Consider the following 18,740-nt stretch of genomic DNA (forward strand, 5'->3'; position numbering starts at 1 on the left):
TGCTCTACACCTTCTTGGTTCAAGGAAAACACACCTACAGCATTTCAAATTAACTACTGACCCTTACTCTCACACTATAAACAAACCCTTTTTCAAAATCTCAATTGCATTGTGTCCACATTGATTAAAGCTTGAAGCCTGGTGACCTCATGTGGTGTTAACTTCTCCCATGCACCAACAGCATTCTGCCTTTCTACTCAATTACCCCCTTTGGTGCCAGAGGATCGCTACCCAATGAACATACACAATGGATTTCTGCTTCATTACACTAACCAACAGCAGGATAGAAATAAGCAGAAGAGGAATAAACAAGCTAATTTATCATGAGGACAGAGCAAGCTTTCACCAGTCTCGCCATGGAAAACTTCAGTGGTTAATGGGAATATCAATAGTCTGAGGGTAATATTTATGATCTTACAGATTATAGACAGAGCCACAACAGAACCTCAGTAATTAAAGAATTTTGCAGATTATCAGGTGTGAACAACATGCACACAAAACCCATGCCTTAAAACTCTGGGGTCCTACATAAAACCCACTGAATAATTATTTTGGGAAGCACAACCCAGGGCTTTGGATAACATGGGCTAACACCCTGGTAATTTGCCCCAAGTGTTCGACCTAACTGTGGGGCCCCTTTTATTCATCTTTGACAAGGTGTTCAGGAGAGCTCTGGCCTCTTTGTGAGAAAAATCTGGAGCCCACCCCCCGGCCCCCACCCTTCATTAGGCATGGCAAGGGCACAGCAGCTGATTGAATTAACAACTTTGGAGGGCTTCAGTCCCAGTTCCCAGACATTAGCACCATCATCCAGAACAAATTAAAAGTCTCACAGCAATTAAGCAGATTTTGAAAATGAATTTCCCATGGTTCAATGGTTCAACAAGCAACTTGATTTAAGTAATAGAGAAGAGTTTAGAAGGGGGATATGAGAAACGGACTGTTGAATTTCCAAAATAAATATACAGTGGCAGAGGCATAAACAACAAACTTCTGAGCCTCTGCTTACTAGGTTTTTACATTTCTTTTATATAAAGTTGGAACTATTCAGTCACAGAAGGTAAAAAAATAAAAAACTAACACAGAATTGTTGTATTAAAATAATGGATTTCAGGACAACTGTTTTCTTTGTTTTTGATTTTTTTAACATCATTGTATTCTGTTCAAAAACATAAATAAAAAGTGGGATGGAACAAAAATACATGTTTCTAGTTAATAGATTTTAAATTCACACAAGCAATCTAAACCTCATTCTAGAACCATCTACAACTCTGAACCATTATGGCCAGATTCACAGCAGGCACGAAAACTTTTATGCCAGGCTCCCAGAGGGCTCTCTCTGGTGATTTAGCTCCAAGAACTCATTCCTGGGTTAAAAGAGCAAGGCTAGCCCCGGCTGGTATGGCTCAGTTGGCTGGAGCATCATCCCTGTCCAATCTCCAGTCTAGGGGCACGCAGAGGCAACCAGCTGATGTTTTTTCTCTCTCTGCCTTCCTCTCTCTAAAAGCAGTGAAAAAAAAGAAAAAGACTAATAATAAAATAGTACCTAGCCTATTCTAAGTGTTTATTATTTGTCAGGCACTGTACACTTATCTAATCTTTTCATATAAAATGTCACTTAATCCTCGCAGCATTACTACTACCATTTTACCCATTTGAGAGTGGAGGAAACTCAGGCTCTAAGATTAAGTAATTTGTTCAAGGCCACACAGCCAGCAAGCGATAGTGCCAAGATTTGTATCCAGTCCTTCTGACCCTAAAGCTCTTGTTAGATTTAGAATAGCAAACTCCCATTTCCAGTGGAGTTTTATCCAGGATTTAGAGCAGTAGATGGGTCCATACAAATAAAAAAGTCATTGTTTTAGACGGAGGGAGGTACAGAGTGCATGATGACATGTTGACCCAGCTAAGGAGGAATTCTTGTCACCTTTCTTTCAAGCCCCTATCTTCTCTCCAACACCACTACCTCCCCCTCCCCTTACTCTGTGCCAGTTCTGTGTCCCCCACCCCCAACCCCTCAACACTCCCACCTCTAGCTGGAAGGTCTGGCTAAGAGAAGCCCAAGTCCAGCTTTTGGGTGACTGTCTCCTTGGCTTTTGCTTCTTTCTCTTTCATCTTACATCTGCTTCTTAAATCTCTGTCCCATATCTCCATGTGGCTCCAATAGCACATTCCAGGCCCAGGTTTACCTGCAGGTGAACAACCTGTTTCAGTACTGTTCAGAAACCTGGAAGAATGTGTGGACGAATTCATTCCCACCCTCCAGACGCACAAGCTGAACACAATGGAATGCGGAGGTGAGTGGTTATTTGAATGCAATGCGCTTTCTTGTCAAGGGCAGTTATAAAAGCTGGCATCATAAACACTTTAGTGATTGCCACAAAGAACTGTTGATACACCTGCAAAACTCTTAAGAGGGGAAATTTGAAAGATGAAGTGTCTATCTTCAAAAGTATATAGAAAATGAAGCAAACTATGTGGTCTTTAAAGATCCCCTAAAAACAGCCCACATGAGGGAGAAGGAAACACATTTACTTCTCAAAAACAACAAATCACAAAATTTCCATCATTTGTCAACATTCTCATTTGAATACTCAAATCTGGGAATACATGTAACTAATCTATGTTCCCTTCCTCCCAGCCAGTATAGATAACAAGTCACTGTCAATTGTCTGCCTTTATGGCTAAGTACAGACCAAGTACTAGACATGATAGTAATCAGTGTGACAGTAGGCCCAGGTAATGAAACACTCCATTAGTTGTCAGAAAACTTCTTCATTCTAACCTTATTCTCTTACGGTGATTTCTCTGGGCCTTGGGGTCCACAATACAATAGAAGAAGGTCCCTCTAGCTCCAAAAAGCATATATTTTTATAAATCTAAGCATGAAAACCATAAAGGTGACACAATCTTTTAAGTTCAAGTAAATAATAAGAAATCTCTTTTCATTTAAATTATAAAAGAATAGCCAGGAATACAATATTACAAATCTTAAAGACAGACCTTACCACTGAAGCATGCCAGCTACCTCTGCAATAGATCCAAAATGCAAGGCATCCATCTGTTTCTTCAGCAAGTATCACTGGGCACCTACACTGCACTACCCTGTGGAAACCATTGGAGATAAAGCTGAGCAAATTAGGCCAGCCTTGCTCTCATGTAGCTTACAGTTTTATAGGGGCTATGCTTTCATCTTTATTTTTTGTTTATAATTTCTTACAATAGAGCACTATACTTTTAGTTAATATTTTAGAAGTAGTTAATATTTTATGAGAAGATCCTTTTTTCCCTTGAATCTTGACTTTGAAAGGTCTTTGCCACTTATATGATTATCTAGAAGCAAAATAATTTCCCCATGGACAATGACTTCAATTTTATAATGTGAAACAGAAGAACAACTGGGATTCACTCTGCAGTATGCACGGATGGGGTATAGCTCTTCCACAAACTGAGTTATATCCATTTATAAGCGTTGCTCCCTGGGTTTATCTATGCTATAAAGAGCCATGAATACTGGCCCAGCAATTTAAAAGGCAAAATTTAAGATTCAAATTAAACCTTGGTGAAAACTATCGCTAACCAGATTAAAAAGTAAGTTAATCACTCTCATTCACCAAAGGTATAAGTGACCTGCTTTTTGAACACAGGCCTAACCAGAGAAAGGATGATCAAAAAACAAAACAAAACAAAAACCCCACCAAACTTTAAAAAGTTAATTAGTGACAACTTCTAGTTCAGGAAAATGGCTGATATATAATTGATCTAACATGCATGCTCAGGTAATTTACATGCTCTCACTGAAACCCAATAACGTCCCTGTGAAGGAGAAATCTTTAGATGAGGAGACTGAGGTTCAAAGCATGTGAGTGGTAGTCCAGGTTACAAAGCAAACGTGATAACGAACCAGATCATATCCACTGATCACCATAAAACCACATGTTAGAAAATGGTCAGTATGAAATCTGCTTTGGATGGAAGGATTAATTAAGTTTTTTGTTGAACAGAAACATAATATGGAAATCCTCCAGCCAGGACCATGTTGTTTTGTAGAATGGCTGTTTCCTATGAATCCTGTGAGAAGGCCAAGACATCAAGGGCAAATTTCTTTTTTTTTAATTAATTAATTTATTTTCAGAGCAAGGGGAAGGAAAGGAGAAAGAGAGGGAAAGAAATATCGATGTGTGAGAGATACATAGATCAGTTGCCTCTCACATGCCCCCAACTGGGGACCTGGCCCACAACCCAGGCATGTGCCCGGACTGGAAATTGAACTGGCAACCCTTTGGTTTGCAGGCAGGTACTCAATCCACTGAGCCACACGAGCCAGGGCCAAGGGCCACTTTGAAAATACTGTAGCAGTTGTGCTTAGCCAGTAGTGTTACTCCATTTCCCCCCCTCACCTTCGGATATTTTTTTTTAATTGCTTTCAGAGAGAAAGGAAGGGGGAGAGAGGGTGGGAGGGAGAGAAACATCTATGGGAAAGAGAAACAGACTGGCTGCCTTCTTGTGCGTGCCCCCACTCCAACCAAGCCACACACAGTGGCCAGAGCAGGAGTGTTTATTCTAAAGTGAGCCACATAGAGGATTAATGGACGGAGCTGGTATCAATGCCCAACCCAAGTCCTAACCCAGAAATATTATGGCCTCAAATATACATTAATGTTGTTTTTGTTTAAATGCCAAACATACAGCTGCTCATTCTACTCCCAAAGTATTTTCTCTCTTTTTCATAGTTGGGTTGGTTAGGGGAATGGGGGAATTCTTCTGATGTTGGTAAAAAAAAAATAAAAAAGAAACAAATGTTAATTGAAAGGTGAACTTAGTATCCTTTTAGTTTAAAAATCTTAGGAATGTACAAATTATCCTATTTCTTTCACTTTCATCAACTGTTATCCATAAATACCATGTTCTCTCAGAACAAAACTCTGTTCTGTTCAGGCATGCTCAAAGAATGGTCCTGGGGATTTAATGCTGGCTCTCCGATGGACCTGCAAATCCTGTAAAATTCAGAGGAAAGGTAGGACTAAAAGGATGCTTGAAGTGCAGAGTTGCCTGTCACAGCCAAGTGCCTCCCCACTCCACCCCACCTTACCCCACAATTATGAAAAAGGTGATCATTTCTAAGTAGAGGTGTGTCCTATAAGTGATACCAAACAGGAACTAAAGTTAGAGCCCTTTTCACACAAGTCAGGACTAGCTCAACAGAACAGAGAAAAGAAAGGAATGTGGGGATGTATTCTTCCTACATTCTGTTCTCAGGCAAGTCACAATTCAACAGAGGGCAGACACGATATACAAGAACCCAGAGTAAAAGGAAGAGGGCCTCCAAAAGACCTACCTGCCCTAACAGAGGGCTAGATTTAATAAATATGAAACCCAACTTTCTGGCTGTGATCACCTGAAGACAAGGTTGTTAAATAGACACTTAAAAGTCAGAATTTATTAGGGCTAAATCAGAGGATGCAGAAAAGCATAGTGCCTTGTGACTCCGCATAATTTCAACAAAGAAAAGGAAAAGGAAGAATTTACAGTGTAATACTTGCACCTCTGGAATCACAAAAATATGCCCATCAGTCACAGTGGTATGGAGCCCTCAACATTTTAAGTCCTATTTTTGCAATTTGAATGTTCTGTTTGCAATTATCCTCAGAGTGAAGAAATGGTAGAAAGGAAGGTTGAGCAACTTTGTTCCTTTTGTATGTAAAACAGACCAAAAAAATATATGCCATGCCACTTCCCCTAAACTCACTACAATTTCAGAATTATGCTTGCCACAAACATCCCCTGGAAGCATGTATGTTAATCACAGAATTTTAGTCAAAGGAGCCTCTGATTGATGGAGTCTTAAAACTAGCCATGAAGATGGGTCTTTGGTTGGATTGTTAAGGACCACAGTCGTGGGATATTCCCTTTTTAAATTTTAAATTTACAACATTTTCTCAACCAACAGGAAGGGAATGTACCACGCCCTCAGCAAGCGAGCAAGGAATTTAGTTTTGTTTTTTTAATTCTGTGGTATACTTTAAAATCCACATAGAACAACATAACACTGTGTATCATTATATTGTTCCATAAGAAATTAGCTAAGAATATTAAGTAAACAAAAGCAAGAAGGTAAAGACATTAAAGTTATTACTATTTTATTTTCAAGTTACAGAAAAGTTAATAAAGCTGTAAGAACTATAAATGGCACTCTGGCTGGTGTGGCTCAGTGGATTATGTGCCGGCCCGAAAACCAGAGGGTCGTGGATTCAATTCCTGGGCAGGGCACATGCCTGGGTTGCAGGCCAGGTCCCCAGTAGGGGGCACACAAGAGGCAGCCACACAGTGATGTTTCTCTCCTTCTCTTTCTCCCTCCCTTCCCCTTGCCCTGAAAAAAAGAACTACAAATTGGAAACTTTCTTGAGTTTGGACAGAAATCAAACAGTCTTCATGCTGAAGCTCAGAAGGAGATACATGTTTGGAGGGCTGAATGGCATTAGAACATGAATCCAAGCCTTGGTTCTGCCTCTAATTCTGTAAACTGAACCCCTTTCTTTTCCCAGGACTCTGATTCCTCCTCAAAGGAGATAGGACAAGACAGTCTCCAAGGCCCTTTTATTTTTACACTTTCATAGGGACAAGCTCCACTGCTTCCATTTAGGCCAAATGACACCAAAGTGTGTGGATACATTTACCCAAAAAGCTACATTCATGGCTAGTAATAAGCCCACTTTGGAGAATAATCAATCACCACATCAGCCTATAGTGTAGTGATGCTGCCAGCGGGGCTACAGAGGTGTGAAGTGACCTGCCTGTACCACAGAGACCCCAGGCTCCTGGGCATCCTTCCCTCTCTCCCTTTGCCCTCAGGTAACTACACTCCTACATCTCTCTACTGCCAGAGTTTCTGTGGCAAATTGCCTCAACTGTTGTAGACTTAGAAATGGCATAACCAAGCTCTATTAAAATTGTGTATAATGCACCCTGGTTGGTGTGGCTCAGTTGGTTCAGTGTCATCCTGCAAAGAGAAATGTGCTCAGTTTGATTCCCAGTCAGGGCACATGCCTAGGTTGCAGGTCGATGTTTCTCTCCCCCTCCTTCTCCCTCCCCCTCCATCTCTAAAAATTAATTAATTACTGTGTATAACACAAAAATAACAGATAGACCTTGAGTAAAAGCATGAGGGGTTCTCTTTGGGGCAAAATGTGCATGCTTAGGAGAATGATTTAGACTTTGTTCTTATTTACTAGTTTTCTGCAATCATATCTACTATTTGGGGAAGGCTTATTATGAGACATCTGGCTACAGCATAGAAAGTAATGTTAGGAAGCAGAATGGAATGACCTATTTTGTACTTTCAAACTGAAACTGGGTAATGCTTTGGGTCAATCCCATTCCTTCATCCTCAATAGGTCCATGAATCTAGAGGTGTTTGACAAAGTGGTAGTGACTCAAGGAAGAAGAAGAATAGGAAATAAACAGCATCATGATTGAATTTCCTCCATACGTAAGGACAGAGTGGGGCAGAGAAAGAAAAGTAGCAGAGATGGCTAGGGAGTTAATCAGATAGTTTCAGAAAGGAGTCCTCTGGGCATTGCATCTCCAGTGGGCCTGGTTCAGTGAGGCACCCCAATGGGCACAACGTCTTCAAGGTCCTCGAAACTATCATCCATGGTGTAAGAGGGCTCTGTCCCACGTCACAGTTGAGGTTGGGAGCCAAGGAGCATTTGTGACTTATCAGAGACCACTGAGACAAGTCATTCACAGAGTGAGAGCCAAGATTCTGCCCACTGAGTGATGCTGCCTTGGGACCAGGAGCTCTCTCTCTGGGTGGGGCTCAGCCAGGACTCAGGCAGCAGTTAACTGTCCCCCAGCCAGCTCTCATGAGCTAAGTCTTACTAATCTGGGGCTTTAAATACCTAAGCAATTCATTTACAGGCCCATTACCTTCTTTCTAAAGAAAAATCATAATGCCTTGCCAAAACAAATATAATAATTTGGCCTCTTCTTCTGATTACCTGTTTTCTTGGAAATGCGTTTTGTGGATAAAGCCTCCAAGTTAACCCAGGGAATTAACCAGAAGTGGAAGAAAAACTTATAATTCCTGTGGGCCAGTGGAGAAAGAACACCCCTATATCAGGGAATATTAAAAGAATGAAGTAGGAAAGACAAAGAGGAAGGAGAAAATTGTACTTGAAGGCCAGGATTTCAATAGGCATAGCAGATGGGGGGGGGGGTGGGGGGGACCTAGGAGGTAGGTTTTGGAAATCCAGATACAAGCTGTATCCCAGAGATATGGTCTCATATGTTTAAAAAAGGGCTTAGCTTTTCTTTCCTGAGTCCATATTCTACTCCCATCTCCCTTCTCCACACCCATGCTCCTCTCTTGCATTCAACGACTATATTCAAGACCTATTGTGTATGCGAAATCCAGGGAGCATTCACAGATCAGTAATTCTGACACATTTTCAAGTACAATTCTCAGTCAATCTTTGCTGTGTGTAATTTCTTTTTAGGGGTACCTGGGGTACAGTTTTCTCAGGTTCAGCCCCCCAACACTGGTCAGCATTTACAATGGTTAGTGTAAGAGGTTAATACGTATTGAAATTGGGATAATTTGTTTAGGAGTTAACTAGGTCCGTAATTAGTACCCAGTCAGTGATGAGAGTATGAGGTTTGGGAAAAGGGTTGAAGTAGAAAAAGGGGTGACAGCTTTCATCTTCCATTGCATCTGTGTAGAATTAGGTTCATCACACTCCACCCTTTGTCCCCATGGAAACTGAACAGACAATAGGAGGACAGTGGCATTAGACTTAAGACCGTGGCTCAGGATTCAGTCAAGGAACATGGACTTGAGTGCCAGCCCTCTTATTTACTATATATATCTGTAACCTCTGAAAAGTTCCTCCAATGAGCCTCAAGATTCATTATGATTATTAAATAAGTCAATATACATAAGATGCTTTCCATAGTCATTGAGTAGATCCTCAAACAGCAGCAAACCATAATAAGCCAGATCTTTCACTACTTGGTTGGATGACAATCTGATTATTGCTCTTCCTCTACAAAAGAGGTGTGGGGGGGTGGGAGAAAGACCAGTAAAAGGCTAAAGAATCTTAGTATTTTTGTATTCTAAAACATGAGTTGCTCATTTCTATTATTTAGCAATTCTTTGAGAACTTCGAACACCTCAAGCTCCTCTTCTCCACTCCCATCTCCAAACCCAGGCGCTTTCTCTGGGAACTGTCCCTGTCTGCCTCATTTGTCTGCTAGACCGCCATTGCTACAGCTCAGAGAAGACAAAGACCTAAAATGGAACAGACGTGATCACTTCATGTCTTGATGCTCTCTATCTGCCATTATTTCTCAATAGTTTCTGTCAAAATTGAGGACAACAAATCTTTCAATAGAAAAATTCTATCAGCATTTTTTCCAAAGAACAAAATGAACCTGTTCATGGTGTCAGCATGGAAGCCTCTAGTTTGAAATGCCCTCATTATTACGCATGGGTGTGAATATAAACAAAAATTATCCTATGTGGAACAGAACTTTCAGTTTTCAGTGGGAGGCTCTTCTTTCGATTGCTCTACCATCCCTTGCCAATTCACAACCTCTAATATCCTCTCCGACCTCAGTTGACTCCTTCTCTCTTCTTCCTTTGAAGTCCAGACTTACATAACTACATAAGTAGATTAAAACCACTAACTACAGAAAACAAAATCAAGTAATCTTCCTTAAAGTAGCAGAACTCAAACACATTATGGTTAATGAACTTGGCTGCTCAGGCAGTCGGTGATTCATACAATTATGGAGACTGGTTAGAACTTGCACAAAATTGGTTGGACTCGCATATGCAGACACATCAAAAGGTGTCCTCCCTTGGCCTTGGTAAGGGTGATGTTTTGCAATGTACGTCTGGACTCCATTTCATTTATCATAATATTTGATATCTCTTCCTTTTTATATGTTACCCAATGACTTAAAAATAAGACATTAGTTGCTTTTCTATTGTTATTCACCATCTCTTTCTATATTTAAACCATTTTTATTCAGTCCTTGATGTCAAGATTTTGGGAGGTGGAGGCAGGATCACATAATAGTTGAGATTCTGGTTCTATTGTCAGATTGGTGTCCCAGCTTTGACTCTGACTAGTTAGGTAATCTTGAGCACTTCTTCTAGACTTTTCTGTGCCTCAGTTTACTTACATGCTAACTGGGTACAGCAGTACCAATTTGGTTAGATTTTGCATGGAAAAAATGAGATAATATCTGACACAGAGTACACATTTAACAAATGTAGAACATTGTTATTATTTTATTAATATATTTATTTTAAGATGAAATATTAATATAATTATTTGATGTTATAATTAACAGTGCTTCTCATTTCACATGTTCTCAAACTCCCAGTAAATGAGTGAGAATTCTCTTGATGCTAGAAACCTTATCTCAGGAAATCTTTTGCGGGTGAACTTGTATTTTTTTAGAGGGGCTTTCTTCTACCTCTGGCTTCCCTAGGTTACTCAGGTTTCAAGCCCCTCTTTCCTAACTGCCAGTCTGTCCTATGGCCTTATTTTGGGCACAGAGTAGGCTCTAATCAATATTTTGCCTGACTGGTGTGGCTCAGTGGGTTGGGCATCACCTGCAAAACTGAAAGGTCACTGGTTCAATTCCCAGTCAGAGCACATGCCTGGCTGTAAGTGGATGTTGGGTAGGGGATGTACAGCAAGCAACTGATCAATGTTTCTCTCACACATCCATATTTCTCTCCCTCTTTCTCCCTCCCTTACCCTCTCTCTCAAAATAAATCAATAAAATCTTTTAAAAAATATTTTTGTGCACTAGGCAGGTGACACACATGAGCTCAAAGATAAGGACCTTCATCAAACTTCAAATTCTAAATCTCCACAGAAACCCCTTCATGAAGAATATAAAGCAAGAATCTTTCCTCAGTCTACATGGACTTTTTTTTTTTTTAATTAAAAGCCAAGTTATTGCAAAATGTCAACTAGGCAGGAAAGGCTTTGAATCTAGAAATGGGTTCCAGGCAGGGGACTTGAAAACCTTACAAAGCTACTCTATAATCTCAAGGAAATATTTCTCACCTTTAACAGGGGAAAGGGAAAGTTGCAAGGGAAGGCTAGACAGGCTTTATTGAACTAGATGAAAGCGTGATTAGAGATTGTTAGCACAAGCATGATTTTGTTGCAATATCCAAGGAGGTCGTTTCATTTTTTTAAGTCAAATAATGTGATTTCAATTGTAAAAAATTTTATAAAAATTTTTGATGTTGCATGCTACTCTTACAAACCACAGTAGATACTCTAGTAATAAACAAAGAAAAAAAGAACATGGTTTAGTCAGATATAAACATTTTACAAAATAAAAAAGGAGAATCAAATACAGGAAAATGTGGGCTAACATTTACTGAAGGCTAAATTAATTAGTTCTTTTCAAGATTCTCACCAGATAGGGAAACACTGCAGGATTAAAAGTACTGCATTATTAATATATGCTAAAATATAATAAATACCATAACAAGCTTAAAACCTAATGTACCGGGAAGTAAACTCTTATATACACTACATAATTGTAATTGTATTTAAATTCTTAAAATCTTGCAACTTCTAAATAAATGATAGTCACAGAAACAAAAACAGAATAAACCACAATTAAGACCACCAATAGTTCCCATTTAAACAGTAATAGCACAATAGCTTAGGCTGTACCATTGAAAGGCAGTAGTTAAGTCCATCTAAAAATTGAGAAAACTGATACACACCCACACATAACAGTCTCAGCATTAACATGCTCAGAGTGAGCTAATGAAAGAAAGAGCAATCCTTCCCAAAGAAACAATTATTGATAATTTGCTGATACTTATTTGTAGTTTAAGTTTGAAATATTCTCATTTATGTGTACACTTAAAGCAATGCAATAATTTTCTACTCATCCAGTCCTGATCTTCATACTCTTAACAGTTTTAGAACAGGTGGGAACAGTGACCTGCTTTTTCAACCATTATATCCCCCAGACATGACTAATTTGAAGCTGAGCAAATTGCACATAATGGGCCAGGGATTCAAGTTCATGATTTTTAGTCGGCTGCACTCTTGTTTCAGGGCACATGGCTTCCTCCCTGCCCACTGCACCCCTGCAGCTGTGTCTTCAGGAACTAAATGCACCAAATGTGAAATAAAAGGAAATGTATTTTTTAAAAAACTTTCTGCAGAAATTTGTTTTTTAAAAAAACTATCTTTCTTATTTTTAAGGAGGATAAAGATTAAGCAATATCTTTAAAAAATTATTTTCCTTCAGGGAGTTCTTAAATTTTTAAATGAGTTCTAAATACTGAAGAGGCTAGCCACTTAAGAAACCTTCTCAATTCATAAGAAAACAGACGCAAGATTTTATATTGGCTCAAAGTTTTCACAAAAGCATAGTGTAATTCAGTGAATTTTTAAATAACCCAAATCCTATCATATAGAATATTGCTTTCCAGAGGCTTTCTCCAGAATATCATTAAAGATTCAGCAGCATACAGACACAGACACTGGCACAAGAAAAACAAACAAGTAAAACAAGCACAGGTACACACACACACACACACAAACTTGGTTCTAAGAAGGTCATTGGGGCAGGGAAGTGTTTAGGCTGGCTAATTAAAACCCAATTCTATTTGCTTTTTCATCTAATGTTTAAAATTTCCCCATCAATTCTGGAAGGCTGCAACCAAACCCCAGCCTAAGTTTCATATAAAACTAAGTACCAAAAAATTCATGAAATTTTATAACTGAAAGAACACTTAAACTCATTAACCTACCTGTGAGGAGAATGAAGCCTATGGGTTCACTGATTGGCCTGGTGACTTTGGGGTGCATGGTTTGTCATTGTTGTTTGGGGTGTTTGTTTGTGCTTTGTGTCACATGTGAGGTACTCATACCCTTAAAATCTGGAGCTTTGCCATTCAGATCCTCCCCTTCCCAGGCTGCCATGTTTCCTTTCATCTGGGACAACAGTGATCAGTAAGGAACATATATTATGGCCAATTCAACACTAAAATTTCACTTTCTCTCTTGGCCTCTGCAGATGTATTAGAAAGATACTTCCCACCCAGGACACCTTACTTCTAACATGTCAGTGGAACTGAGGTCTTCTCCCTGAGGAGAGTAGAACAGGAATTTTCTGAACTTTACTTCAACTTTCCAGCCTACACACTGCTCCTTCATCTACTGATCCCACTTGCCCACTTTGCTGAAGGTCTATTCTTTGCTTGGTTTCATCTGCTTTCCAATTTAGAGAAGTTTGGTGGGAAAACATATCACTTACCTTTTGTAGATATTTGTTTCCCATGTTTCAGTTTTGTAGTATACCCAAGTCCCAAGATTTAACAGGAAAAAAAGAAAAGAAAAAATAAAAAGAAAGAAAAATTCTCTAAATCAGCAATTTTCAACTTCTTTCATCTGGTGGCACACATAAACTACTAAAATTCACACTGGACAGCTATTGTGTTGGCTGTTGTCAGTGCTCCTGACTAAATATTCAGGTACTACATGTTTTAAAAATTCTTGTGACACACCAGGGTGCCACGGCACACAGGTTGAAAATCACTGCTCTAAACGGACGAGATAAAAGGCTAAGCCACTGTTCAAAGTGTTTAACATGGGCTGGATCTGATCTTCTTAGTCTTCCAGCCAGAACTGGGGACAGAGCTGTGACAACTGAGGGAGGAAGGGAGCTAAACCGTAAACTTACACAACAATTTTCTCCAAGAAGTGTTACATATATGGACATTCTCTTTTTCAAGGAAAGTTGGAAATAAAGCAGTTTATTTGTTGGAGAGAATCTACATACGGTTAGAACCTATCACTAACTTTTTGAGAAGGTTGCCAAGTACGGTCACTGTGCTTCTCAGGGAGAAACAACCCCTGGCACCACTGACTCCAGAAAAGCCCCTCTTTGAACATACCATGCTTCTGATCCTACTGCAACTTTAATGTCCCCCGGTCACTCAGCAGTGTCCATGAACCACACCTCCCCAGTATTAAGATGCCAGGAATTATAGTAATTCCAGAAGTGCCTTAAGAAACACAGACCAGTGGACAATGGGCTCTTCAAGGCTAGGAGATCAGCTTTAGGAGGGGAAAAAAACTCAAAACATATACCAACAAACACCCAGGAACTATGTGTAATGGTTCGCTGCCTGTACAAAAACCTCAAAGAGGATGAAGGTCAGGCAGGGATAATAGCCCAATTTAATTCTGAAAGCACAAGGTGCAAGAAATTTTAATTATGGTCTGCCACTGAAATCACACAAGATCCAATGGCATCTAACTGCAACTGCTCATCAAGAGAGACAAGAGGTGTAATTGTAACTGCTGCATAATCACTGTGAGGGCACAGGGAAGGCTGCCATGCACTCCCAGCAGAGAATGTATTAAGAGCCTCGAAAAATCCAATACAAGGAAACATGGAGATTGCACGTAGCTAAACAGGAACGCATAACAGGAAAACCCAATGGGCGCTTGCACGCACGTGTGTGTGTGTGTGTGTGTTTGGGGGTGGGTGGTGAGGGTTCCAGGAGTGAAAAGATTTAGCTGTTCGGCTCAAATTGAGAGTATAAGCTTGGAAAACTCTCAACCCCTTTCCGCGTTGTGGATACCTACACTGAGAAAGACACAGTCTCTTCCAGAAATTTCTCTGCTCGGTGAAGCTTCACCCACTCTTTGTTTAAACAATTAGCTTGGATGTCCCAGTGATTTACATAACCAGGCTCCCTTTAGTTTGTTCCCATCAAACCCAAGTCTGGAGACAAAACCCCACGCACACGACCCAGAGGTGCCCAAGCTCTCATTCCTAGGACGACTACAACGCCCGGCCGCTGACTCTTGAAAAGGGAAGTGTGGAGAAAGCCTCTCCGTGGACTTCCCACTCCACAAAGTTTCACAAATCCACGAAGTAAGGGAGCAAAATCTCCCATCCGCACCGGCTGCAAAGTTGGCGCTGAAGTTTGTGCGGGATGTCCTATACCTCGAGGGGACGCCAGTGTGTGGAGAGGCGGAAGGATGGATAAAGGATGGAGAGACAGAGGGAGAAGGGGCGGGAGGAGTTTTTCCGAGTGGAAAGTCCACGAGACCATCTTTTTCATCTGGAAGCCTCTTTGGCTCCGAGAGGTCCGGGCGGTGCGCTTCAGGGGAGGTACCCGAGAGCCGGCACAGTAGCCTGGGGCCCGGGGAGCTGTCACCTGCGCGGGACTCCGGCGGGGGCGGAGGAGCTTTCCAAGACGCTAAGAAGTATCTGGGGCTACAGACTCGCCCGCTCTCCGGGCTCTGAGAAGTGGGGGAGGGAAGAATCCAAGAGGGCACGAGGCCAAAAGCAACACCGTTCGGAAACGCTGTTCCCCTCCGACCTCTCCAACTTCCCGCAGGAGCGGCCAAGGACTTTCTCCGACCGCACCCCACCCCATCCCGCCTCCCTGCCCACCGCTTGGACCTTCCGACTGCCGAAGCGCGGGGTGGGATAGGGCTGTGGCGGGGAAACGGAGGGCCGAAGGTCGGGACCCAAAATACAAACTCTCACCCCCTGGCTGAGACGACCCATGCGTTTACACCGGAGAGGAGCACAGCCCTGTAACAGGGCTCGGGGTCTGCGCCGGGCGCAGTTCCCCGACTCTTCTGTTGTTCCTAATAAAGTCGATTACGTTGCCCTCCAGAGCTGAATGGGAGGGAACCGAGAGAAAAAGGGGGGAACGCGGGAAAAAGCGGGGGCTGAGGGGGGGGGTGCAGTATCAACTTTGTAACCCAGCGCTTCCTCGCGCGATCCGTCGCCATGCTTAAGATTCCCACCCCCGCCACCCCCTTCCTTCCTTTCAAGTGGGTACTGAAACTAGGCCAAAACTTTTTCCCCTCCTTTTCTCTTAGCCACTAGACTGGATTGTGCCCCACGGAGCCCCATGGAGCTCTGCTTTCTTAAGCACAATAGCCGGACTAATTAGATCATAGAAGCAAGACAGTGATACTGTAACAAGTAGCCGGAGAGGCAAAGAGGGAAGGGGCCGGAAAAGAGAGAAAGGGGGAAAAGTTTGCAGCTCTCACACTTACCAATCAAGCCTCCCACCAGAAAGGCGATGATTTGGAACACGAGCAGAATCCCACCAACAATGCATAGCTTCTTGGTGCTCATGTTTTCTATAATTGCCCCAGCCATTTTTGCGCCCCCCTTTTTCTTTTCTTTTGGAAATAAATGTTTTAGGGTGTGCTTTTTGTTCGCTCTCCTCTCACGCTCCCTCCTCCCTCGCCTCCTGTCTGGGCGCTGCAAAACTTCAGGGGTGCGGGAGCGCGGCGAGGATGGGACTCGGACGGTAGGCGCCCGCACGGATTCCCCCGGCGCTGCCGGCTCGGGCTCCCCCAATGCCCGGAGCTGTGATTGTGGCCGCTCCGCCGCCTGTGGACGCTTAAAGGAGCAGGGAAGCGGATCACATGACGCCGCCTCCCTCCCTTTCTTCCTCCCTCCCTCTCGCGCTTCCTCCCTCCCTCCCTACCTCCCTCTCTTCCTCACCCCCTTGCCCGCCAGTGCGGGCGGGGCTCGGAGCTCCCGCGGGTGCAGGCGTCCCGCTCCCAAGTCTGGCGGGCGGCTTGTCCCGCCAGGGGCTGGTGTCGTTTGGGGGTTGATGATGTTAAGTGGGTTCCCCCTACTCCTCTTCTCACGCGTTTCCTTTTCTGGTGCGAGATGTAAATCACCCGTGGACAGCTTTGCAGACCTTTAACTTAGGCGTTGACTTTAGGAAATGGTCCCCACCCCCCAACTGCTAGAACTCTCTTTAGGAAACAGGAGGAGAATTTTTTTAAAGGGACCAAAAAAAATGCTTAAATCAAAGAACAGAGATGGGGAATCAAATCTCAGCTCGGCTTCCTTCTGCCTGATCCCAGCCTGGGCTATTGGGCATAGACCCCGCTAAATCTCCCCCACCGCGTGCCTTGAGGAACCCTGGGCTCCAGCCGAATCAGACCGCTGTTCTTCACCACATTATACTCCAATCCATGTGTTTTCAGTGCCTGGATCGTGGCTCTTGCCTCAAATTTTTTTTTTAAATTCCGTAAGTTTTAAACATTTAAAAACCAACTTGTCTGAAAAACCTCGCTAATTTTCCAAACCACCTCCACATACTATTTCCGGGAACTGAGCCCCTACCGTTTGCGTGTTTACAGTCTTAGCTTCCATTGTAAGTACTTGCAAGGACGTTTGTCTCCACCACAGGGCCTTAACTCGTGAGGGATAGGGACTGAGGTTTATTCATCTTTGTACCCCCCGTGGTGCTTAACAAAATTCTAGCTCTAGTAGGTACTCCATAACTTTTGTGGGCTGAATAAATAAGCGAATGTGAAAGCAAGCCCACCGTTTGCATTTCAAAAGCCCAAAAAAGAAATTTGGTTTAGATAGTATGCATATTAAGTTGCAATGTTTGTTCTCTCTTAGTGAGGATATATTTATATTTATACTTAACTTGCAGGAGGCAAGGCGGGTGGGACTCAAGAGATTTCCTGCTCTGTCAAGACTACATTCCTGGGCCTGGTGTTTCCGTCTTTCATAAACCATAAGCCATTTGGCCAGCACAATTCACACATGGCCGGATAGACCCTAGGTCTGGTAACTTCCCCTCTCCATTTCCACACATGCGAGATTTTCACCACTCACCATCCCTTACACACTTAGTTTCTTGCCCCTCACCACCATCTACACCCTCTACTCTGTTCCTGAACTTTCATTGCCCTTGTAGAAGATGCTATGCAGGTTACATTTCATAGAGGTGTCCATTTCTGGAGTCCAGCTAGATACTTCTTAAGACTGGTATCAAAATTTATGTATATATAACTTCATCTCCTTGGCATCTAACAGTTCTTACCAGTTCTGAGGATATATTTGCTATTTATTCATTCTGTTCCTTAACCCTTTCCAGGCTCTCTTTTCTTGGCACTGGAGGGTGCCAAGATCTGAAGACTCTTGCGCTTGCCTTGGCATCTAGACTCCCCAGTCTAGCTGTTCTTCACTTCGAGGACTGATGAGCAACCTTTACTTTGGAGAACATCAGATCAGGCAAGAAGAAGCAGAAAAAAATCTTGTCATCAGTAGGTGGTCAGGAGTGTTTGGTACCCAAACACAGATAGACCAGTGTGATTTATTTGCTTCCTTTCTTTACCTTTTCAGAAGCTTACATTATTTTTTTCCCCCTCACAGAAGTAGGTTCCAGGGCATCATAAATAGAAGTAAAGAATGTCCTTCTTTCTTCTTTTGCTAGTTACCTCTACATTCCATGTTCTCATCTCAGTAAGCTGTCAACTTCCATATATTTAAATAATAATGGTGCCTTAAGGTAGAATTTCTTTTTTTAATAACAGTAGGCTTTTTTCGTGAGCTTGATAAGATTCCATTTCAAGGTTTACTCTCTATTTGATACTACTTTTCAATATTCAGGAAGAAAGAAATGGCATCCCATGCACTTAAAATATGAATCAGATCTATAAGCAATTCTTGGCTAGTTGAATGGGTTTATTTGTTTAAGATTAGTGACCTCCTCAACTCAACTTACTTTTCTACAATATGAACTGCTACAACACACCTCATCCCCTTGGCTCCCCAATATATGTCTTCAGAGTAACTGATCTAACTCTTTCAGGTCTGGAAGTGAGAAACCTGGAATAGAATACTGGTTCCCCAGCAAGATGATACTCAATTTTAAGAGGGCACTTATTATCCCTGGT

The 18,740-nt window shown here is 42.0% G+C and overlaps 1 protein-coding gene across 2 annotated transcripts in view; it reads right to left on the reverse strand.

Annotated features, from left to right (window-relative positions):
- The window catches only part of WLS (Wnt ligand secretion mediator), a 110,922-nt gene extending 94,482 nt beyond the window's left edge, over positions 1–16,440 (reverse strand). Inside the window, exon 1 of one of the 2 annotated variants that reach the window (XM_036026270.1) lies at positions 16,083–16,430. In XM_036026270.1, coding sequence (XP_035882163.1) covers positions 16,083–16,188 — 106 coding nt within the window. In that variant the 5' untranslated portion in view covers positions 16,189–16,430. Of the gene's footprint in view, positions 1–16,082 lie in introns of both variants that reach the window. The other variant, XM_028511820.2, reaches the window with a different exon arrangement.
- Positions 16,441–18,740: the final 2,300 nt, after the last annotated feature.

The sequence above is a fragment of the Phyllostomus discolor genome, chromosome 5 (genome assembly GCF_004126475.2).
Source record: "Phyllostomus discolor isolate MPI-MPIP mPhyDis1 chromosome 5, mPhyDis1.pri.v3, whole genome shotgun sequence".
In the NCBI taxonomy this organism is placed as follows: domain Eukaryota; kingdom Metazoa; phylum Chordata; class Mammalia; order Chiroptera; family Phyllostomidae; genus Phyllostomus; species Phyllostomus discolor.